At 36.7% G+C, this 24,182-nt stretch overlaps 1 protein-coding gene across 1 annotated transcript in view; it reads left to right on the top strand.

The window, feature by feature from the left end:
• YME1L1 (YME1 like 1 ATPase) overlaps positions 1-22,204 on the top strand; it is a 51,608-nt gene extending 29,404 nt beyond the window's left edge. Inside the window, exons 9-19 of the mRNA XM_015070618.3 lie at positions 4,877-4,967; positions 8,197-8,349; positions 8,915-9,047; positions 9,789-9,851; positions 11,935-12,047; positions 12,935-13,090; positions 13,863-14,014; positions 14,598-14,724; positions 14,818-14,891; positions 15,739-15,825; positions 18,073-22,204. Coding sequence (XP_014926104.1) covers positions 4,877-4,967; positions 8,197-8,349; positions 8,915-9,047; positions 9,789-9,851; positions 11,935-12,047; positions 12,935-13,090; positions 13,863-14,014; positions 14,598-14,724; positions 14,818-14,891; positions 15,739-15,825; positions 18,073-18,216 — 1,293 coding nt within the window. The 3' untranslated portion in view covers positions 18,217-22,204. The remainder of the gene's footprint in view (positions 1-4,876; positions 4,968-8,196; positions 8,350-8,914; positions 9,048-9,788; positions 9,852-11,934; positions 12,048-12,934; positions 13,091-13,862; positions 14,015-14,597; positions 14,725-14,817; positions 14,892-15,738; positions 15,826-18,072) is intronic.
• The last annotated feature ends 1,978 nt before the right edge of the window (positions 22,205-24,182 follow it).

Here is a 24,182-nt window from a genome sequence, read left to right on the forward strand (position 1 = left end):
CGTGGGGCTTGAACTAAGAACCCTGAGATCAGGAGTCTCATCCTCAGGGGCTCCTGAGTGGCTCAGTTGGTTGAGCATCTGACTCTTGAGTTTGGCTCAGGTCATGATGTCACAGGCTCATGGGATTGAGTCCTGTGTCAGGCTCCGTACTGAGCGTGGAGCCTGCTTATGATTCTCTCAGAGAACACAAGAGGGGTTCTCTCTCTGTTTCCAAAATAAAATAAAAATAAAAATACAACATAAATTCATTAAGCGCCTCCAGTGATATTTGGAATATTCTTTATTAACAACAACAACAAAAAAGAGTCGCATGCTCTACCAACTGAGCCACCCAGGTGCCCCTAAACCATGCATATATTTGAGCAAAGAACGTTTCTAGCCAGAGGAACATAGAGAGCAAGGACCCTGAAGAGCTAATGTGCCTGGCTTGGTTGTTGACCAATGAAAAAGCCACTTGTAATATGCAATAGAATGAGAGCTCTTCGGGGCGCCTGGGTGGCTCAGTCGGCTGAGCGGCCGACTTCGGCTCAGGTCATGATCTCGCGGTCCGTGAGTTCGAGCCCCGCGTCGGGCTCTGTGCTGACAGCTCAGAGCCTGGAGCCTGCTTCAGATTCTGTGTCTCCCTCTCTTTCTGACCCTCCCCCGTTCATGCTCTGTCTCTCTCTGTCTCAAAAATAAAATAAACGTTAAAAAAAAATTAAAAAAAAAAAAAAAGAATGAGAGCTCTTCCCCTTTCCATACTCTGTTCCCCATTTAAGCATAAATATTTTTCACCTACTCAAATATTAGGGAATAAAGTATCAGAAGTCACTATGCTGCCTTTATACCAAGTAGTCCTTCCCTTCCCTTTGCAATTTAAACAGCTGTGAACTCTGCTGGAATTGTGGAAAGGGAATAATTGAAGAGGAGGCTGGGGCAGTGAGTATTTGAAAACTTGACTCCTTAGCGCAGAGGGCCCCTCTCATTTTTTTTAAGGTGTGCAGAGAGAGCTGAGAGCCTGCATGACATTGAACCTGTGTTGAGGTTATGGTCAGCAAGGCATTTAGTATATGAATAACTTTGAATATTTAAAAATTTTATTTTAATAAAGAACCAAATCTCTTTTTATACATACTTCATTACTTAATATACCACACTTCTTTTGAATAACTTTGAATATTTAAAAATTTTATTTTAATAAAGAACCAAATCTCTTTTTAAACATAAATTTTATTGAAGCTTAGCATTCACACAGACCTACACAAATCATAAATCTATACCTTAATAAATTCCCATACAGTGAACTCATAATTATCAGCACCCAGCTCAAGAAATAGAATATTAGCAGAAAGTTCCTAGTGTTCCTTTCTTACCACTCCAAGGATAATCATTGTTCTGTTTAATAACATACATTAGTTTCCCCTGCTTTTGAATTTCATATGGACATGTATAATATGTGTAGTGTATATGGCTTTTTTCACCCACCATGATGTTTATGAGATCCATCCATGTTTTTAAATGGAGTTGTAGTTCATTTCATCCCCATTGCATAGTATCCTGTGAATATCACAGTACTGTTTATTTATTCAACATTAGGTGTACATTGAATTGTGCCTAGTTTTCACCTAAATAGTGCCATTATGAATATTCTCTGCATGTTTCTTGGTGAGCATATATAACACGTGTCTCCTGGGCTTAGGAGTGGACAGAGCTTTGCTTTTAACCGTTAACTTTATAAACAGTATATTTTCATAATTTAATTGAAATAACTTTTAAAGACCATTTTTAGCCTAAAAAAAAAAAAAAAACCTCTTTGCTCTTTATTTCTTCCTAGAAACAGTCCTAGGAAAGTATGTAGAAATCTAAGATAATCACGAGTTTAATTCTAGATTTTCATAATGCCCTTTGGCCCAGAGATATTTCATGTTTTAGTGCACTTTTTTTCAGGTAGTTTCTTTTATTTTATTTATTTTTTTTTATTGTTCCTTTGCTGGTTTTTTTTTTTAATATATGAAATTTTTTGTCAAATTAGTTTCCATACAACACCCAGTGCTCATCCCAAAAGGTGCCCTCCTCAGTGCCCATCACCCATCCTCCCCTCCCTCCCACCACCCATCAGCCCTCAGTTTGTTCTCAGTTCATAAGAGTCTCTTATGCTTTGGCTCCCTCCGACTCTAACCTCTCTCTTTTTTTTTTTCTTCCCCTCCCCCATGGGTTTCTGTCAAGTTTCTCAGGATCCACATAAGAGTGAAAACATATGGTATCTGTCTTTCTCTGTATGGCTTATTTCACTTAGCATCACACTCTCCAGTTCCATCCACGTTGCTACAAAGGGCCATATTTCATTCTTTCTCATTGCCACGTAGTACTCCATTGGGTATATAAACCACAATTTCTCCATTCATCAGTTTGATGGACATTTAGGCTTTTTCCACAATTTGGCTATTGTTGAGAGTGCTGCTATAAACATTGGGGTACAAATGCCCCTATGCATCAGTACTCCTGTATCCCTTGGGTAAATTCCTAGCAGTGCTACTACTGGCTCATAGGGTAGGTCTATTTTTAATTTTTTGAGGAACCTCCACACTGTTTTCCAGAGCGGCTGCACCAGTTTGCATTCCCACCAACAGTGCAAGAGGGTTCTTGTTTCTCCACATCCTCCCCAGCATCTATAGTCTCCTGATTTGTTCATTTTGGCCACTCTGACTGGCATGAGGTGATATCTGAGTGTGGTTTTGATTTGTATTTCCCTGAAGAGGAGCGATGTTGAGCATCTTTTCATGTGTCTGTTGGCCAGGTAGTTTCTTTTAAACCCTAATGTACTTGAGTTTTTTCTTCTCATTGAGAGCTATTATTTAAAGTTGTCTAAACGTAGGGTTGCAAATTGGCTGTGAATATATTATTTGGACACTGTAATTTAAAATAAATATGGGGAGGTGGCACCTGGGTGGCTCAGTCAGTTAAGTGTCTGACTTTGGCTCAGATCATGATCTCATGATTCGTGAGTTCCGGCCCCGTGTTGAGCTCTGTGCTCATGGCTCAGAGCCTGGAGCCTGCTTCAGATTCTGTCTCCCTCTCTCACTGCCCTTCCCCTGCTTGCACTCTGTGTCTGTCTCTCTCAAAAATAAACAAACATTAAAAAATAAAATAAAATATAATAAATATAGGGGCGCCTGGGTGGCTCATTTGGTTAAGCATCCAACTTTTGATTTTGGGTCAGGTCATGACCTCACAATTAGTGAGATCGAGCCCTCCCCCGGGTTCTTGTGCTGACAGTGTGCAGTCTGCTTAGGATTCTCTCTCTCCCTCTTGCTCTGCCCTTCTCCCACTTGCACTTTCTTTCTCAAAATAAATAAACATTAAAAAATTTATAAAAATTAAAAAAATAAAATAAAATACCTAAAAGAGTACATACACAATTGCATTTTTTTAAATTGTTTTTTGTGGGTTTTTTTCGTTTGTTTTTGTTTTTTTAAGAGAGAGAGGTTGCACAGGCGGTGTGGAGTACAGGGGAGAGGGAGAGAGAGAGAATCTCAAGCAGGCTCCAAGCTCCAGGTGGAGCCCTGATATAGGGGCTCGACTTCATAACCCTGAGATCCTGACCTGAGCCAAAATCAATGACTTGTACGCTTAACTGGTTGAGCCACCCTGGTGCCCCACAAATACATTTTTTTCATTTAAATGGATATTTAATATCTTTAATGATGTCTTTTTTATTTTTGCTTGAAAAATTAAAGTCTGGAGCATGAGTTCTGTACTCCTTTGTAGAACCAAGTTGTGATTATTTGCCCTCTGTAAGGGTCTGTTGCTTTCCAGACCCTTTTTCAGTATACTGCTTTTTCAGTATATTGCCACCACTGTTGCTTTCATTTGGTCTTCTGCGCTTATCTTTAATATTATTCTGGCTCCTAGGTATTTGCATTTGTTACTCATAGTTGTATGCTACCTGATTTCTGATAGGCAGCTTCCTTATATCAGTTTTTTTAAAGTTGAGCTAATGTTCTACTTGACATATTTGTTGACCAGATTGGGCTTTACGCCTGCCAAGAATCTCAATTCTTACATAATTTTTTATATTTTGAGGATGAAATACTCTAGATTTTTTTGGCCACAACCATTTACAAAACAATATCCGTATACTATAGCTTAATTTTAGTCACTGTCCTTTGGCATTTGTTGGGAACTAAATCATTTAGAATCTAGTAGTAACTCCTTATAATGAAAATAATCTCATAATGAATCCTAAATCATTGTTATAATTTAAACACAGGCTTCCTTGTCATTGATGTACATTAAGTTACATAGTTTGCCCTGGAAGCTTGTAATCAGTTCCAAAGTTCTGGATTTGAAACTTGCTAGGGGAACCTTTCTATTTACAACAAATGCCACTGACCCATTTAACTGGAATTTTGAATATAAGTGCTTGTTAACTGGAGGGAGCACTATTTCTTGAAAAGGTAGGAAGTTGAGAATGCTTTTGTTGGGATATGTAAAGAAATGCATAATGGGGGGTGCCTGGGTGGCTCCATTGGGTAAGCATCTGACTCTTGACTTTGGCTCAGGGCATGATCTCTCTGTTCTTCGCATTGAGCCCTACGTTGGGCTCTGTGCTAACAGTGCTGAGCCTGCTTGGGATTCTCTCTCTCCTCTCTGCCCTTCCCCGTTCACACATACGCTGTCTCTCAGATATACAAACTTATAAAGGAGACTGCATAATTGGCAAAAAGAGTCAGGTGAAAACCCCTTTGTGTTTGCATTTATAAGGGGCCTTCTTGTGTGCTTCTTTCCCTGAAACAAAGAGAAAGCCAAGTTAACTTCCAGTTACATTTACTACTTTCAAAGAGGCAGCCTTGATAATCCATTATTTAGAATTGTTTGGTAAATTGTGTCACTTTAGGTGGAAGAAGCTAAACAAGAATTACAGGAGGTTGTTGAATTCTTGAAAAATCCACAAAAATTTACTGTGCTTGGAGGTAAACTTCCAAAAGGTAAGATATCTTCCCTTTACCATGACTTGACATCAAAAATACTGTCATCCATTGCTAATTTAATTTTTATCAGATTTAAATGCCTAAAGTTTAATTCTTAATTGCTGTTTTAGAAATAAGTCTTCATTCTAAACCTAACATTGTATAACCGTTTTGGGAGGAAGGGGATTTTGAGTTTTGTTATAATTTCAAACTTTAAGTTGTAAGAACAGTACAGAGAACTCCCTGTACTCTTAACCAGACTCAGCAGTTTTTTTAGCACTTTGTCCCATTTGCTCATTCACTTTCTTCACATAAATGTATTTTTTAATTATTTGAGAGTAAGTTATAGATATCATGCTCCTTTAACCCCAAATACCTATTACATATTTCTTTAAAATAAGGATATTCTATTATATAACTCCAATATAGTTCTTAAAATCAGGAAATTTAACTTGGTTCCAAAACTATTATGAAATTCACAGTTATATTCAAATTTCAGCATTTCTCTTACTAATATCCTTCGTAGTAAGGTCCTCCCATCACCCTCACCGACCCAAGTTAGGACCTGATCCAGGTTTACACATAACATTTAGATTTTTCTTTAATCTGAAAAAATTCTTCAGCCTTTTATTGTAGGAGTGGGTATGGATCTTTTATGACCTTACAAATAGTACACACTACTTTGTAGAATGTTCCTCTCTGATGTTTTCCCACAGTTAATATGATTTAATGACTGTTGTGATTTTTAATAAGAAATACATATTTAGTCTTAATCCCATTTCTTACAATTTCCTAGTGTTGAGAGCAACACTGTGAGGTGACTTTTAGAACCCACCTAAGGTTAGGAGCTGGTTGCCAATAGAATCAACCATGTGATTACACAGCTGAAACCTCACTCTCACCCTCCTAACTGCTTGGGAGGGGAGAGTGGCTGGAGGTTGAATCAGTCATGCATGTCTAAGGAGTCCTCCATAAAAACCCAAAAGGATAGGGTTCAGAGAGCTTCCAGGTTGGTAAATGTGGAGATGTGGGAAGAGTGGCATATCTAGAGAGGGCACAGAAGCTCAACAATCCCTTTCCTTTTCCTTGCCCTATGCATCTCTTCCATCTGACTGTTCCTGAGTTGTATCCTTTTATAAGAAACCAGTAATCTAGTAAGTACAGTGTTGTTTCTCTGAGTTCTGTGAGCCATCTTAGCAAATTAATCAAATCCAAGGAAGAGATCATTGGAACCTCCTATCTAGAGCCTGTTGGTCAGAAGCCTAGGTAACAGCCTGGTCTTGCAGTTCATATAGGCAGTCTTTTGGGACCAAGGCCTTAACTTGCAGTATTTGATGCTATGTCCAGGTAGTTCATGTCAGAATAGAGTTGAATTGTAGGACACCCAGGTGGTGTTGGAGAATTGCTTGTTTGTGTGAGGGAAAAACCGTAGGCTAAAATTGGGTACAAAATTGTAATGACTTAATGGTGTCCTTATATTATACAGCTGTACTATAATCATTTATATTGAACTTTTAAATGGTTCTGGTGTTTTGCTGTTAAAATGAGCACATTGGGGGCTGGGCAAAGTCGCTGAAGGGGAAGGGAGAGAGCTTCCAGTTGTAGAATAAATAAGTCAGAGGAATAAAAGGCCCAGCATAGGAAATATACTCAGTGATACTGTAATAATAGTGTTGCATGGCAACAGAAGGTAACTACACTTGTGGTGAGCATAGCATAATGTGTAAACTTACCAAATCACTATGTTGTATACCTGAAACGAATGTAACTGTGTGTCAGCTCTACTCACATAAAAATTTTTAATTATGATAATAAAATCAGTGCTGTGGTGATCATCTTAAGGTCTGAAGGCTTTGCCCACATGCTTAATTAACTCCTTAGAATACATTGGAGATTTATTCATGTGTTATTTATTCATTATGCTAGATTCCAATTCTCGAAATGGAATTGGTGAATTAAAGGAGACACTGCTATTTACATTTGGTTTTGTGCTACACACTGTCTCTACTGAGAATGTTCAGAAGTATCTAAAACTGTTTCCATGAGTCTGCTAATTTAGGATTCATTTATTAAGTCAATATTATAACATCATAAAGAGCATGTTTAAAACCATAAAATAGTGACACTTTTCTTATACAACATCAAAGGATATTGTATAAAATTGTGGGAAAATTCTCAGGTACCAAAATGTATTCTATAAGAAATTGATACAGTGAGGAGTTAAACCAGTTAGGAATAACATGGCAACACAAGGGGACAGTCTGAAGGGTATTTTTCAGCTTTCCTTCAAAAGGGTGTTTTATGGGATGCCTGGGTGGCTCAGTCGGTTGAGCGTCCGACTTCGGCTCAGGTCATGATATCGCAGTCTGTGGGTTCGAGCCCCGCGTCGGGCTCTGAGCTGACAGCCCAGAGCCTGGAGCCTACTTTGGATTCTGTGTCTCCCTCTTTCTCTGCCCCTCCCCTGCTCATTTCTGTCTCTCTCTCTCTGTCAAAAATAAACAAACATTAAAAAAAATTTTTTTAAAGAGTGTTTTATGTTAAAATATAGCATTAATATAATTTTGTTGCCTGTTTAAATATATTCTGAAAAGTGAAAAGTTGTGGAACCTAAAGAATTCTGTTATTTCAACTTAGAAGAACTTACTGCTGTTATGAAAATTTTCAAACATATGAAAAAGTTACAAAGCTATAGAGATTAACTACTTTACATCTAAAGCCTTTGGTATGCATCACTTAAGACCAAGCACATTATCCTAAATAAAGAGAGTAATTTATCCTACCAAATAAAACTAAATACTATTTCCTTGATATCTGGTACTCCAGGTTTTTTTGAAATTTTCCTCAAATGTCTCTAGAATTTCTTAAGTATGTTTTTTACGGAAGATCATCAAGTCAAGGGTTCATGTAGTACGTTTCGTTGTTTTAATCTCTTAATCTGTTTTGGTGTGACTTTTGTTTAGTGATGAATAAGTTTATATTCCTTTCTCTCAAGATTCTGACTTGTTGAGGACCGATAGATAAGCAGTATTTAAATGATAGAAGGAAATTAGTTTTGGAGAAGATCCTGAAGTTGAATCATTATTTAAAGACATGTTTTGCTTTGTTTCAAAATACTGGTCATGTGTCTTCAACCTCCAAACTATATACATTAATTATTAACTATTTGTTTTATAGGTTCACATCAGGGTTTTGTTTTTGGTTTTGTTTTTTTTTAATTTGAATCATTCTCACTTATTTTTTCTTTTAGGAATTCTTTTAGTTGGACCCCCAGGGACAGGAAAGACACTTCTTGCTCGAGCTGTGGCTGGAGAAGCTGATGTTCCTTTTTATTATGCTTCTGGATCAGAATTTGATGAGATGTTTGTGGGTGTGGGAGCCAGCCGTATAAGAAATCTATTTAGTACGTTTTAACGTATCTTTCATACAATACCAAATTTTCTTACTTTTAGGGGAAGAGGGCTTCTTAACCCTTTCTCGGCTGTGTGATTATGATTGATAGCTGACCTAGCCATTGTGGGGGTCAGGTTTTAGGTACTTTAATGTGAGCTAAAACAGAACTGTACTTTTCCTCCAAAGAGAAGAGCCAGGAGAGGTGTTTGATGAGGTTGGGGGCTGTTATAAAGCTGGGTTTTTTGTTGTTGTCCTATTCATTTTATTTGTTAATCTGATAGTATGTAATTAAAGAATAAGTAGCCTCAACTCTGATTGTATATGGTTTGTGCAGTTGGAAGAGTGAATACTCAGTTGTTTGTGTTGTATATTATTGTATATGATACAGTTTTTTTGAGGCTACTGTTCTTAAATCAGTTTTGAAAGAAAGAAAGAGACCTCCTTTTGTGTTGTGTCTCCCAAATGAATGTCTTTTGTTGGCTTTTGACAACCTTACAGGTTTTTCATATTTATATGACTTTGTTCAAAAAGTATTGATTTCATTAAACTTATTGGAATCTCTTTTGTTTTCCTAGGGGAAGCAAAAGCAAATGCTCCCTGTGTTATATTTATTGATGAATTAGATTCTGTTGGTGGGAAGCGAATCGAGTCGCCAATGCATCCATATTCAAGGCAGACTATAAATCAACTTCTTGCTGAAATGGATGGGTAATTGAATCTTCCTCTGTCTTTGGAATATGGTGATATATTTGATAACGTTCAAGAAATTGGAAAAAATATAGACAACACAGTAGTCCCTAGTGCAAGAAGGCCAGACAAGCTTCATTCTCTGTATTGTGTTGTGTCCATAACTAATTGATGTATCAACTGTTCTTAATTGATGACCTCTACACCTTTTTCATTAATTGTAGTGTGACAGGAAAGTACTAACAATAGTAGTCTCTTGGAGATGTAAAGGGATTGTAGACTGGTTTCTACACAATTTGTGACTAGCTTCTAATGTTGTTGCAGATTAAAAGTTTGTATCAATTTTTATAATCTAAAAAGCAAGAGGTGGGGTTGCTTTGAAAGAAGTAAAAATGTCTTAAAACCATATAAGGCAGTTTGGAACCCAATAGGAAGTCTAGGAGCAAATCATTTGAATTGGTAAACTTGAGAATAATTTTTCACAAATAAGTCAGGTACACAAATAAGCCTTTGTGAAGATCTGTAATTGTAGGTGACTTTGTGATTTATTGCTAGCAGTTTTATTGAAGTATTCTGGCCCAATAACATTTGTTTTTTTTAAAAATTATTTAATAGAGATGTCTTATCACCTGGGTATAAAAAGATCACTCCCTTTTCTTTGCTGTTACTAAAATTAATGATAAACAGTTTTGTGTAGAGCATTTCTATATGTGTACTCTTTTAATTTTCAGTGAAAAGGTACTTTTGTTTCTTTTTTGATAGTTTTAAGCCCAATGAAGGAGTTATCATCATAGGAGCCACAAATTTCCCAGAGGCATTAGATAAGTAAGTGTGAAAAGACTTCTTTGGTAACTAATGATCATACTAGAACATGGATGAACTTTAAAAGAGAGGGAAGCCCATCACAAAACATCACATATGGTTTCATTTGTATGAAATGTCTCAAATAGACAAATCCATAGCAACAGAAAGGAAATTAGTGGTTGCCAGAGTGTGGGAAGAATGGGGAGTGACTGTTGGTGACTGTGGGGTTTCTTTTGGGGTAGGGGAATAAAAATATTTATTATTTACTAATTTATTATTTAATAACTCAAATGAGAGTGTTGATAGCTGCACAACTCTGAATATATGAAAAACCATGGGATTATCTACTTTAAATTCTGTGATATGCTAATTATATCTCAGTAGAACTGTTTAAAGAATCCTTTGACAGACTTTGTGTCACAAAATTTTAGGCTGGTGCAGAAAATTGTAAAATGAAATTTACAGTTTTAAATTTTTGTTGTACTTATCATAGAAGTTACTCCTGTTTTCTTTCTTAATATGTTGATTTTTGAGAGAGAGAGCGAGTGAGTGCAGGGGAGGGGCAGAGAGAGAGAGGGAGAGAGAGAATTCCAAGCAGGCTCAGCACTGTCAGCTCAGAGCCCAACGTGGGGCTTGAACTCAAGAACAGTGAGGTCATTACTTGAGCTGAAATCAATAGTAGGACGCTCAGTGGACTGAGACACCCAGGTGCCCCTGAGTTACTCATATTTTTCTTAAGTTTACTGATTTTTGAGAAGCAGAGGTGGGGGGAGAATTGGCAGAGGGGCAGAGAGAGAAAGGGAGACACACAATCTAAAGCAGGCTCCAGGCTCGAAACTGTCAGTGCAGAGCCCAACATGGGCCTCAAACCCATAAACCAGGAGATCATGACCTGATTCCTTGGTTGACTGACTTGCATGTTTTTGTTTGAGGGTTGTGTGCTATCTATCTGTATCAAACTTTGTTCTGCCTTCTGGTTATTGAAACTGTTTGGGAGGCATGTTTTTAAAATTTTTTTATGTTTTATTTATTTTTAAATATTTTTTGTTTATTTAGTTTTGAGAGAGAGAGATAGAGTACAAGTGGGGAAAGGACAGAGAGATACACACACACACAGAATCTGAAGCAGGCTCCAGGCTCTCAGCTGTCGGCACAGAGCCTGACCTGGGGCCTGAACCTGAGAACTGGGAGATCACAACTTGAGCCGAAGTTGGATGCTCAGTTGACTGAGCCGCCCAGGCACCCCTAATGTTTTATTTATTTATTTATTTATTTACTTACTTACTTACTTACTTATTTGTTTATTTATTTAGTTAAAAAAATTTTAATGTTTATTTGAGAGAGAGAAGGGGAGAGAGAGAGAGTGAGAGAGTGGGGGAGGGGCAGAGAGAGAGGGAGACACAGAATCTGAAGCAGGCTCCAGGCTCTGAGCTGTCAGCACAGAGCCTGACGTGGGACCCGAACCCACAAACTGGGAGATCATGACTTGAACCAAAGTTGAACACTCAACTGACTGAGCTGCACAAGCGCCCCTATAATTTTATTTATTTATTAAAAATTTTTTTAATGTTTATTTTAGTGAGAGAGAGAGGGAGAGAGATACACAGAGTGTGAGTGGAGGAGGGGCAGAGAGAGAGGGAGACACAGAATCTGAAGCAGGCTCCAGGCTCTGAGCTGTCAGCGTAGCTCCCAACGGAGTGCTCAGACTCGTGAACTGCAAGATCATGACCTGAGCCAAAGTCAGACGCTTAACCGACTGAGCCACCCGAGTGTCCCTTGATCCGTGTTTTAAAAGGAGTTGTATACATATTTATGCTCAAAACGCCAATCTAAGGTGAAATAGGTGATGGGGATTAAGGAGTACATTTGTCGTGATGAACACTGGGTAATATGGAATTGTCCAATCACTATACTGTACACCTGAAACTAATATAACACTGCATATTAAGTATGGTGGAATTAAAATGAAAAACCTCAAATCTCCAGTCTAACTTCAATTGCCATTATCTTTCCATCTTGTCTTTAGAGTGTCAGTCATATTTAATTGGACCTTCATCATAGTCAGATTATTAATTTATATTTTCTTTTTATATTCTCCTTTTAGTGCCTTAATACGTCCTGGTCGTTTTGACATGCAAGTTACAGTTCCAAGACCAGATGTAAAAGGTCGAACAGAAATTTTGAAATGGTATCTCAATAAAATAAAGTTTGATCAGTGTAAGTCTAATTCCATTAACACCAACTTTATTATTATCGCTATAAAAAATGGTAATATTTCATTCCACCCTGTTTGTGGTCCTTTCTTGATAGATCTCTCCAAAGACCAGTTTGTTTTACATGTCCTTTTTCCTCTCCATTTATATGTCCTTTTTAAAGTTTATTTATTAATTGTATATACAAGAGATTCTATCATTTGAATCCTGATTCTAAAGGAAGTTTTCTTCCAAGTGTTCAGATACGTAATACTTGAAGATAAATGTATGTATAAATGCTTTGGGGATGATGTAAAATATGAAATACTAGGAAGCATATATAATCACTTTGGGGCTAAAAGAGGCAAACTGTAAAACAAAACACATGAAAATATTATGGACTCAAATAATAAACACAGCTGTCATGCTGTACTATTTTCAAAGATAGGTGAATAAATTTGTTAAACCAAATATGTTTCCTATAATAAGGAGAGCTTTTATAAATGTACATATAATACTATATACGTATAAAGTATTTAAAGATGAAATTCAGAAAATAAAAACAATATTTTATCTTTGAGTATACTTTATCAGTTTGTGGTTAGGCTAGTAACAATTTAGGTCATAATTTGAAGGCTTATAAATCATGTCTGGCAACTCTGCATTTCTTTGTTTTTCACAAAGTTATTTAAATTTAAGAACTTTTGTGATTTGTCCCATTGGCAATATTAATAGTATATTTAGTGGCAGTTTGGGCTTTTTTCGTCTAGAATTTAATAAAGTGAACTTATTTGGTAGTTGCAGTGAGATAAATATTTTAAGTTCTAGTTGAGGATAGCTTTTTTCTTTTGGAATATGAGTTATTTGTGAAGAGCTCTTTTGGAATTTCAATGTTGTTTTCTATTTTCATAGCTGTTGATCCAGAAATCATAGCTCGAGGTACTGTTGGCTTTTCTGGAGCAGAGTTGGAGAATCTTGTGAACCAGGCTGCATTAAAGGCAGCTGTTGATGGAAAAGAAATGGTTACCATGAAGGAGCTAGAGTTTTCCAAAGATAAAATTCTAATGGGTAGGTTTTCTCTGTCTCTCTCTCTCCCTCTCTCTTTTTCTTTTCCTGTCTCACCCTGTTCATTATGTTAGAGAATAAATTCTTCTTTTTGAGAAAAATGTTATAAAAAAGAAAGGTACAGGAGCAAGAAAATATATACTCAAAAATAGCCATACAATTGGGCCTCTTAAGAACAAATACAGTTTATATGATTATACTGTTTGGGGGCATGGGTGTCGTGTGTTTTCTCTTATCTGATAGTGCTGCTAAAAGATTAACTTAACTGGGGCGCCTTCCTGGCTCAGTCAGTTAGGTGTCTAACTCCTGATTTTGGCTCCGGTCATGATCTCACGGTTTGTGAAATGAAACCCCGCGTTGGGCTCTGCCCTGAGAGCACAGAGCCTGCTTGGGATTCTCTCTCTCCCTCTCTGCCCCTACCCTGCTCACACAGACCTGATCTTTCTCTCTCTCAAAGTAAATAACCTTTAAATAAATACTAATTTTACTAATTTTCAGTATTTGATTTTAAATCTTGATTGAGTTCAAAACAGGTTAGTTAGGACATTCCTGTTAAAATTTACATTTATTTTCTAGAATTAAACTTCCCTTGTTGATAGTAAGGATTAAGATGATAGCTCTTACAATTTTGTTTGTCACTTGGAAAGTTGTTTAAAATATTCATTAAATAATTAATGAAGTCATGTTACACTAAGAATTACTTAAAGGCAAATGGGTTTTAGTTGTCTAATTATACCTTCCTAATGGAGTGAATTAATTAAAATTTTATCCGTAGGGCCTGAACGTAGGAGCGTGGAAATTGATAACAAAAACAAAACCATCACAGCATATCATGAATCTGGTCATGCTATTATTGCATATTACACTAAAGATGCAATGCCAATAAACAAAGCTACAATCATGCCACGAGGCCCAACTCTTGGACACGTAAGTATCTTGTGGCGTTTGTTTATTTGTTTGTTTTCCTTTCACATAGTACTCTCCAAAAGCTGATGAAGGGAATTGTTGATGAAAATAATTTAAAAGAAAATTCAACTAATTCCCAAGTTTGTGGATCACTTTCTTCTGAAACATTCTGACAACAAAGGAGTGACAGCAAAGGATCATTCTTAAATATGTCTTTGTGCTCTTCCCTCCACAGAGAAACTGTGTTGGCGGTTCAAGAGTTTTTCTAAGGTTTTTCTCATTGAGTACACGTTTCATTCTCATCTCTTTCTAATGATAGACATTTTAAGCACTTAGGTGTACCCGGGGATAAGTTTGTCCTATTGCAGCGTTATGTATCTATTACATATATAAAATGAATTTTTGCTCTCTAATAATTTTTCTGATTTTTTGTACTGCCAGTTTTGTCATCAGTCACCCAATGATCGTCTCTACTGATTGTCTCAGTTAGAGCTGTCAGCATCATGATTTTAAGTACAATAGTGAGAGCCAAATGGTAATTCTGATTATTAATATAAATATTTCAAGCGGTATCTAAAGTTTTTCTTTGTTTCCGATTGTGTAGGTGTCCCTGTTGCCTGAGAATGACAGATGGAATGAAACTAGAGCCCAGCTGCTTGCACAGATGGATGTTAGTATGGGTGGAAGAGTGGCTGAGGAGCTGATATTTGGAACTGACCATATTACAACAGGTTGGCTGTAACAAATGGCTTTAGTTCAAATTGTGCTTGCTGATTTAAAGATTTTTTTAAAAAATTGAGTTCTTTGTATATTTTTAAATTTAGGTGCTTCCAGTGATTTTGACAATGCAACTAAAATAGCAAAGCGGATGGTTACCAAATTTGGAATGAGTGAAAAGGTAATAGCCACTTTAAATTTTTTTTTTAATGTTTATTTATTTTTGAGAGAGAGACAGAGTGTGAGCGGGGGAGGGGCAGAGAGAGAGAGGGTAGACACAGAATCTGAAGCAGCCTCTAGGGTCTGAGCTGTCAGCACAGATCCTGACACAGGGCTTGAACTCATGTACTGTGAGATCATGACCTGAGCCGAAGTCTGATGCTTAACCGACTGAGTCACCCAGGCACCCCTATAATACTTCATTTTCTTCCTTCCTCATGGATCAAATGATAATTTGCCAAGTGCCTCTTTGTGAGAGAGGGTTCTCATTATAAATTGATACTTTTCCCATCTCAGCTTATTCTAAACTGAATGTCGTTGTCTGAGTGATAAAGTTTAGTATTCTCCTTCCATTCTAGCTACCTGGATAGTAGTAGGTAGTATTTCATGAGCTAAGCAGATGTTGAGATCTTCTATTTCTCTTCGTATGACATAAAACACCTACTTGCTCAGCTTTCTTACTTTACCGTTTTCGCATATTTCACTTTCCTACATTATCACTGTGGCTTCATGAAGCACTGCTAATACACTGCATTGTGGATTTCTAGATTAGGAATAGCTGTGAAGGTTTTCTAACAGGGTACTCAGAATCATGTATAATTTTAATTTTTTTCTCTTGCTCATACTTTTAATTTAGTCTTAAACTTTCAGAAGAATAAAGAAATTTCTTTGCCTTCAAGATGTGTTTATACTGAATTTCTTCCTTTTCCCTATAATGTTTCCTTAAGTATAGGATAATACTTCCTCTGTTACATTTATTAGTGGTTTAGGGTTTTTCTGTTCAATTTCTTTCTTCTTATTTGTTTTAGCTTGGAGTTATGACCTACAGTGATACAGGGAAACTGAGTCCAGAAACTCAATCTGCTATTGAACAAGAAATTAGAATCCTTCTAAGGGTAATAGTTATATTTTTCTATGCTTATGTATCTATCTAGTCATAAATAGTAAGGTACTTCCAAGGGATATTGGTTGTCCTCTATTCTTTAGAAATGTCACTATATATATATATATATATATATATATATATATATATATACACACACACACACACATATATATGTGTGTGTGTGTGTATATATATATGTACGTGTATATATATGTAAAATAAAGATAAGTGCACCATTGCAACTATGATTTTAATATGTCATTTGGGATCCTCTGGTCATAGAGTGGAACTTTGTTTTATTCTGGCCATAGGCTAAGAATGGTTTATATCAATAATTATAAATATTCTACATTAGCTGTGAAACCATAGTGCTGTGAGAATGGGGGATGTTATTTGAGTCTTTATTGGTGTATCATTCTGATGTATATTTTATTCAACAAATATCATTTGTTTTGTGTTAGCTGTGTGCCTGTGCTGAGAATGAAGAACAAAGGTCTTTGAAAACAGAAGTCTTTTTTATTTAAATGCCCAGTAGCTGTATAGTTGTATGTGCTGTTTACTGAGAAAACGCAGATGATGGCCTAAGGTGGGGGAAGTTTGTAGATCACAAGCTCAGTTTCATACATGTTGAACGTGAAATGTCTTTTCACATTCAATGTCATTTCATTGTTCATGTGAAGATTTCAAGTTGGGCAGGATACATGGGTCTGGTGCTTAGTGTAGAGGTTGGATATGTGCATGCCATTTGGATATGCATGATGGCACGTTTTGGAATGGACAAGACTGAGTTAATGCCAGGTGTCTAGTGAATGAGAACTATAATTAGGGTAGGAGATAGTAAAACGAAGGATATTGGATAGGGCTATATAGTCAGATGGTGTAAACTTCAAAGGAATCTTGCTTTATGTAATGGTCTGGCAATGGTGAGGGGAACAAAGAACTCAGCTCTTTACCCTGAAATGTCTGGGATAAGAGTGAACTAATAACTGTCACTTGAGGGCTTAGAAGTCTCCCCAGGAGGGCTAGCATTTATTTAAAAACAATTTTTTTTTTATATTTATTTTTGAGACAGAGAGAGACAGAGCATGAGCAGGGGAGGGGCAGAAGGAGACGGAGACACAGAATCTGAAGGAGGATCCAGGCTCTGAGCTATCAGCACAGAGCCTGATGTGGGGCTCAGGCTCACAAACTGCAAGATTATGACCTGAGCCAAAGTCAGGCGCTTAACCAACTGAGCCACCCAGGCACTTCTAGGATGACCGGGTTTTGATTAACTCAAGAAGGTAGAAGAAATGCTTTAAGGAAGTTTAGTATACGAAAAGTTTATATAATGGAAAAGTTTAGAAGGTGTTTCAGAACAGGAAGTTCCTCTGCCTTCGCAGAAACTTCATTCTCCTTCTTTTATTATTTACGTTATTTTGAGTAAATTATACTCTAGTATTCCTAGAGCATTGGAAATACTCCTTTTTTGCTCTAATACATTTGTGAAAACTTAAAAACCGTAATAAAAGTTGGATTCTTTTTCTGAAATGGTAAGATTAGGAAGGCAAGAAGGTACTCTTTCCACTAAATGGCACACTTTTGTCGTTATTAATGGAAGTGATTACTAGTTTGTAACATTTTAGGTTCAAATAATATGAAACTTAAAAGTATAAAAACCTAATAGTTGTCTTACATGTTACCATGTAAGAGTTTCATTCCAGCAGAATTTTTAAAGTTACTACTAATTCATCCCTGATTATTAGTTATAATATTCCATGATAATTTGTACTACTTTATACTTTCCTTGATTTTGATTATTTCACTTGAACATAAAAGTTTTATTCAGAATGTCTGATGATGTCTATTTGTAATAATTGTGTTATGTTTTTTTGACCTACCTATGCTTTTTGGTGTTGGTCAATTGATGTTGTCACAGACTGACAGTGAGTTGTTACCAAGGAAAAGAACAGAAAAGTAGATCTTTTCTGGCCATTTCAATTGTATAAATGGGTGAAATCTCACAAGGTAAAAGGAACAAAACCTCCCTTTCCTTTTTACACATGTATATTCAATAGAGAAGTAGATTTCTTTGTTCACAGACCTTATTTTAAAAGTAAGTACAATGTGTACTTTTATATCTTTAAGTAGCTCCTTGTCTAAGTAGTCCTCAGTTATCCATGTGATAGATTTTCAGGTTAAGAATAGAATGTTTGTTTCTTATTTATGGTTTTGCTTATCCTTTCTGCCTCTTAGATACCTGCTTTTTCCATTTCAGGACTCATACGAACGAGCAAAACACATCTTGAAGACTCATGCAAAAGAGCATAAGAATCTAGCAGAAGCTTTACTAACCTATGAGACCCTGGATGCCAAAGAAATTCAAATTGTTCTTGAGGGAAAGAAATTGGAAGTGAGATGATAACTCTTAAAATGGATGCATTGCTGATTTTACTGCAAGAATATATAAGTAGCATTTCAGTAGTCTCCTTTTGCAATGCTTTTCTCCCATTTTTAGTATCATCACTTAAGGGTCTGAAACTCTATGTTAGTCTTTTGTCACATTTAATCTAATTTTGGTTATTCTCATGATGACACCTATTGCAAATTATCAGCCCATAGCAAATATGTTAAAGAAAATAAAGAACTATTAGGATTGAAAACAGCTGGTTTGAGCAATGTCAATCAGTTATTAAGTTGAAAATAAGTAATGATTTTATGGGTGGTTCCTTTACCAGATGTGAATTAAAATTGTGCCATGGGCTCTTGGGAAGTATTTTGTACTTGGCAGAGTAAAATTGTAGAAGGATTGTCTTTGTGTTTAGCTGGTTCCACTTACCTTTGATAAAGAAATGATACCATTTGGCTGTTGGTGAACCATATTTCTATATAGGTCAGTGGAAACTTCATTAGGAAGCACTTAATTATGCTCCAGATTATCCATATAGAAAATAGTTCTGTTTTTGTTTTTGTCTGTCAAAGAGTAGAGAATTGTAAACATATAGCTATCATCAGAATTTAAATGATTATAATCTTTTAGAAATGCAGCTTGCATTTTCATTGTCTTTTTTTTTAACATCATTATCACTCTTACTAATTAAATTTATTTCAAAGCAGCAAGTATCTTGTTAAATAAAAAGTAACTCACTTCAAATTCTGAATAACTATATAATTGTGCTTGGTATTGAAAGAAAAATTAACCCCAAATCTCAGTACCTTCTAAGTGAACTTTGGATTACCCTGTGTTAGAAATGGAAAGTTGTGTTTGCTTTTCATTCAGATTTTGTGAATATGAACATGTTGTTACAGGATTTACAGATGACTTTATTTAACTCAATAGAAAAATTATTTTAGAGCTCATTGTATTGGTTTTACAACCAAATTATATTCTTGAAGTGATTTTATTAAAATTATCTACAGTTTTCTAATAACTTTTAAGCTGTATATGGTCTTCATTGAAGAAGTTGATAGAGGGAGTTTGCTATACAATATCCTTTTCTCTTTTTTTTAATGTAATTTTAAATTTTGATCTAATTTCAAATTTATAGAAATGTTACCAAAATAATAAAAGGAACTCCTGTATACCCTTGGTCCAGATACACCATCCCATTTGTTAATTGCCCACCTCCCTTTCTCCCTTTCTTTTCTCCTTTCTTCTTCCCTCTCCCCCTCTCTGGTATATATGTATGTATGTACATGTGTCTTTGTGTGGATGCATGTTTTTTTTTTTCTTGGATAGACTTCTAATATTGAAATTGCTAGGTCATGTAGTAAATTTCTGTTTACCTTTTTGAGAACCTGATGAACTGCATCTACATCATTCTGTACATCTTCTACAGTACTTATAGTCTCTCTTTTTGATAAAGCCATTCTAGTGTGAATGAAATATTAGCTCATGGATCTAATTTACATTTATCTACACTAGTGATATTGAGCATCCTCTCCTTTTTTATTGGCCATTTGTATATTTTCTTTGGAGAAATGTCCGTTCAGACCACCCCGTTACTTTTGGGTTGTTTGTCTTATTACATGTTGTAAGAGATACATATTCTAAATACAGTTCCCTTATCTTGCTTTCTTGATCCAGTCTGACAATCTCTGTTATTTGAATGGAGTGTTTAGTTCATTCAAATTTAGTATTGATATAAATTGTCTTTATATCTCCCATTGTGCTTTTTGTTTCCTGTTTCTCATATCTGAAGAGATCCTTGTGTTCTTCCTTTTTTGAGTTACATGTCAGTGGTTGACCTAGGGGTGACTGTGTGCATCTTATCAGTCTGCATTAATTCTGGTAAAATGGAGGAACTTTATTTCAGTAGATCTCATTTTCTTCTCTGTGCCCTTATTTTCATATGTTATATCTGTGCATGTTACAGCAACTCAACAATACAGTGATGTAACTAGTGCTTTATATAATTTTATTTCTTCAGTCTTTGCTGAGAATGTTTTTTATTTTGCCTTTGTTTTTTGAGGGGGGATAGTTTTGCTGGCTATAGAATACGTGGTTGACATTTTTTTTTATTCACTCATTTTGAATATGTTATCCCACAGACTGCTGGCCTCTATTATTTTTTGTTAAGAAGTCATATGTTAATTGTAATTCTGGTCTCCTTTTGTGATAGGTTTTTTTCTCTTGCTGATCTCAAGGTTTTGTTTTGTTTTTTCTCTTTGTCTTTTACCAGTTTGACTATGATGATGTGTTTAGGTATGGATCTCCTTATGTTTTTCCTAGTTGGGATTTATTGAGCTTCACGTGTAGATTAATATTTTTCATCAAATTTAAGCAATTTTTGGCAATTATTTCTTCAAATACATGTATCTGTCCTTTTCTATCTATTCCTTCTGGGATTCTCCTTACATGTGTTGTTGGTACATTTAATGTTAATCTGGTCTCTGAGGCTTTGTTTTCTTCATTGTTTTTTCTCTCTGTCCTTTTGAGATTGAATGATTTCTGTTGATTCTTAAATTCACTCATTCTTCTGCCATCTCAAATTAATTGAACTTTCCATTTCAGGTACTATATTTTTCTGCTCTAAGTTTCCATTCAATTCGTTCATTTACTTTGTATCTTTTTATTGAGATTCTTCTTGCATTGCATCATTTTCATCATGGTTTTCATTAATTCTTTAAACATGGCTTCTGTTAGTTCTTTGAACATGTTCATAGAGCTGCTTTTAAATCTTTGCTAAATCTATCATCTGGAAATACTCAGGCAGTTTTATGTAATGCTTTTCTTCCTTAGTGAGGGTCATACTTTCTTGTTTCTTTGCTTTGTAATCTTGTTGAATTACAGATAATGTAGCAATTATGGATTCTGATTTAGTAACAGTAACTTGCCTCCAGTTAATTTATGAAGTCCCTCTCTACTACAGTGTGCAGCCATTGATGTCTCTTGTTCATTTTTAAAATTTTTAAAATCTTGCTTCCTGAGGGTTGCTGCTGTGCCTGCCTAGCTTAGCATTTAGGCAAAGATTGGACAGAAGTTGTGTTCAAACCACATTATTCAGGCTTTCCACTCTGCTGATGGAGCTGTGTGGGCTTGCAAGTCCATTCAAAATTTGGGTCATTTTCAAGACTGCTCTGGTTTTTGCTTTCTAACAGGCTTTTTGCTTCTCCTTTTTTGTGTATGTGCACGCCTTGGCAACCATGGATACGTGGGTGGTTTGAACCAGCTTCAGTTTCTACTCTGCATGCCTCTGGTAAATCTGGAGTGTATGGAGTGCTTATCAACTCCAGATGGCTGTCTTACCTCCCATAACTTCCAGTGAAATACCTTGCTACTCTTACCTTGTTTGCCCCAGACAGGACTGCACCCCGAGTCTAGATAACTCTGTGTGCTTAGCATGGAGATCACCACTTTGACTCACTCTGCATCAGGTCAAGCAAGTCCCTTCTGACAGTGGCAGCAAGTTCTGACATGGGAAGTGAGAGCACAGCACCACAGACTCACACAGCTCTTACCAAATTTCAGTGATTTTCATGAATAAACACTTCTTAGTTTATTACAGGTCTTTAGTTAGTTCCAGAGTGCTGTAATGGTTTTTATTCCACTAGTTTGTTTTTTTTTTTTTAAGTGGGAATGATTTGTCAACCTCCTCACCTCATCATACTGAATCTCCCTCACTTATTTTGAATCATACTCCAACCAAAGCTGTTTAATAAGAATGGACTTAGGGAGGACTGGTAAACTTTGCAGAGCCATCCATTCAAAGCTACCATAATGCCACCGTTTGACATGTAACCTCTATCTATTAAGTTGAGTACTTTTGGTAATGGATACATGTTTTATTTTAGATATTTGTATTTGTGTATATTCATTTTAAAGTAAATACTGAGTTACTTCAATCCAGCTGGTTATATTTCTTACTGTAAGTATGCAGTATTTTAATAAAATATGTTGGTGGAATGTAGACTTGATCTTTGGACTGAAAAAATAACACCTAGTAGTGGTCATAAGAATTTGGAGAGTTGATACATTTGAACTGAGGATTTTATTTCTATGCAAATTTTCCTGCCCCTAGTTTTTCACAAGTAAATCCCAGTTCTTATAAGCAAGAATGTGGATCCCCCACCCCACTTAGACCACAGACTTCCTTTATAAAGTTCTATATAAATGCTATGTTGCTGTCAGTTGCATCATACAGTAATACAATGAGTAGGTAATCTGTTCTGAATTTGAGAATGCATTTAATAGGAAAGAAAACAGCTAATTTAAAGCTGCCAAAGGAGAAGGGTGAGAAGGTACTCATTTCTCATAAAACCTAATTGGGGGGGCGCCTAGGTGGCTCAGGTGGTTAAACATCTGACTCTTGACTTTGACTCAGGTCACGATCTCACAGTTCGTGAGTTCGAACTCCACATCGGGGTCTACTCTGGCAGTGCAGAGCCCGCTTGGGATTCTCTCTCTCTCTCTCTCTCTCTCCCTCTCTTTCTCTGTCCCTCTCTTGCTTGCTCTCACTCTCTTTCTCAAAATAAGTAAATAAACTGAAAAATTAAAAAAAAAAAAACTAATTTGAAGGGCTTGATGTGAGTCTCTTGCAGTTCTGGAAATATAAGTTTTTGACTTATACTCAGGAAAGCTGAGAGGGTGGATAAGGTGCTTTGCCTAATGAAGGGAGAAGAATCCTAATGTGTTGAGACCATCCCGCACTCTCAGCATTTGGTTTGACAAAAACTGCTTGAGTGCTTATGAAGGACCAGATATTTGTCAAGAATGAAGGAGAGTGAACCATTGTGGGGGATCCATTTACCATACAAAAGGGTTGCTTAGAGGTACAAAGAGGCCTCAGAAGAGGATAGTCCAAAGTGGATCTCTGGATTCCTTGAAAGCTAAGAAGAAAGAAAACCCACAAGAATGGATTGCATTAACTCAGGTCAGGGGAGTTGCAGGTGAAGACAGCTATGAGTACAGGAATGTCCCTGAGAGAAAGTCAACTTTAAAATAATTGCAGGGCGGGGGATGCCTGGGTGACTCGGTTAAGTGTCCAACTTTAGCTCAGGTCATGATCTCACAGCTTGCTAATTCGAGCTCCGTGTCTGGCTCTGTGCTGACAGCTCAGAGCCTGGAGCCTGGTTTGGATTCTGTGTCTCCCTCTCTCTCTCTCTGCCCTTCCCCTGCTCATGCTCTGTCTGTCTGTCTGTCTCTCTCTCTCTCTGTCAAAAATAAGTAAACATTAAAAAAATTTTTTTTAAATAATTGCTTGGGTGCCTGGCTGGCTTATCAGGTAGAATATGTGACTCCCTCTCTCTTTTTTTTTAATGTTCATTTATTTTGAGAGACAGAGAGTGTGTGCATATGTGTGAGTGAGGGAGGGGCAGAGAGAGCTGGAGAGAGAATCCCAAGCAGGGATTATCTGTGCTGTCAGCAGAGAGCCCTACTCAGGGTTCAATCCCATGGACCATGAAATCATGACCTAAGCAAAATCAAGAGTCAGACACTCAGTCAACTGAGCCACCCAGGTGCTCCTAGAGCATGTGACATTTGATTTCAGGGGTCATGAGTTCGGGCCCCACGTTGGATATGGAGTTACTAAAAACAAACAAACAAAACACACACACACCAAAACCGTAAAATAAACGAATGAATGAATGCATGCATGCCCAATCCAGCATGCTCAAAACCATCTTACGAAGTGTCAGTCAGATAACTCAACCACCCCTTACAGTTGACCCTGCAAGATCAGACCATAGTTAACCAGCTGAGAGAGGAGGGATGGAATTAGGAAATAAGAAAAGGACCATGCCAGCCTTCTACCCCTACTGCAGGTGGTTAGCCTGTAGCCTGGCCTGGCTGATTAACTTTGACTTGCAGTGATTTTCTAATTTTACAGGGCTGGCTGGACATTCTGTTTCAGTGCTTTGTGAGTTAAAACAACTCTATGGACGTTT

Source organism: Acinonyx jubatus, chromosome B4 (assembly GCF_027475565.1).
Source record: "Acinonyx jubatus isolate Ajub_Pintada_27869175 chromosome B4, VMU_Ajub_asm_v1.0, whole genome shotgun sequence".
Lineage (NCBI taxonomy): Eukaryota > Metazoa > Chordata > Mammalia > Carnivora > Felidae > Acinonyx > Acinonyx jubatus.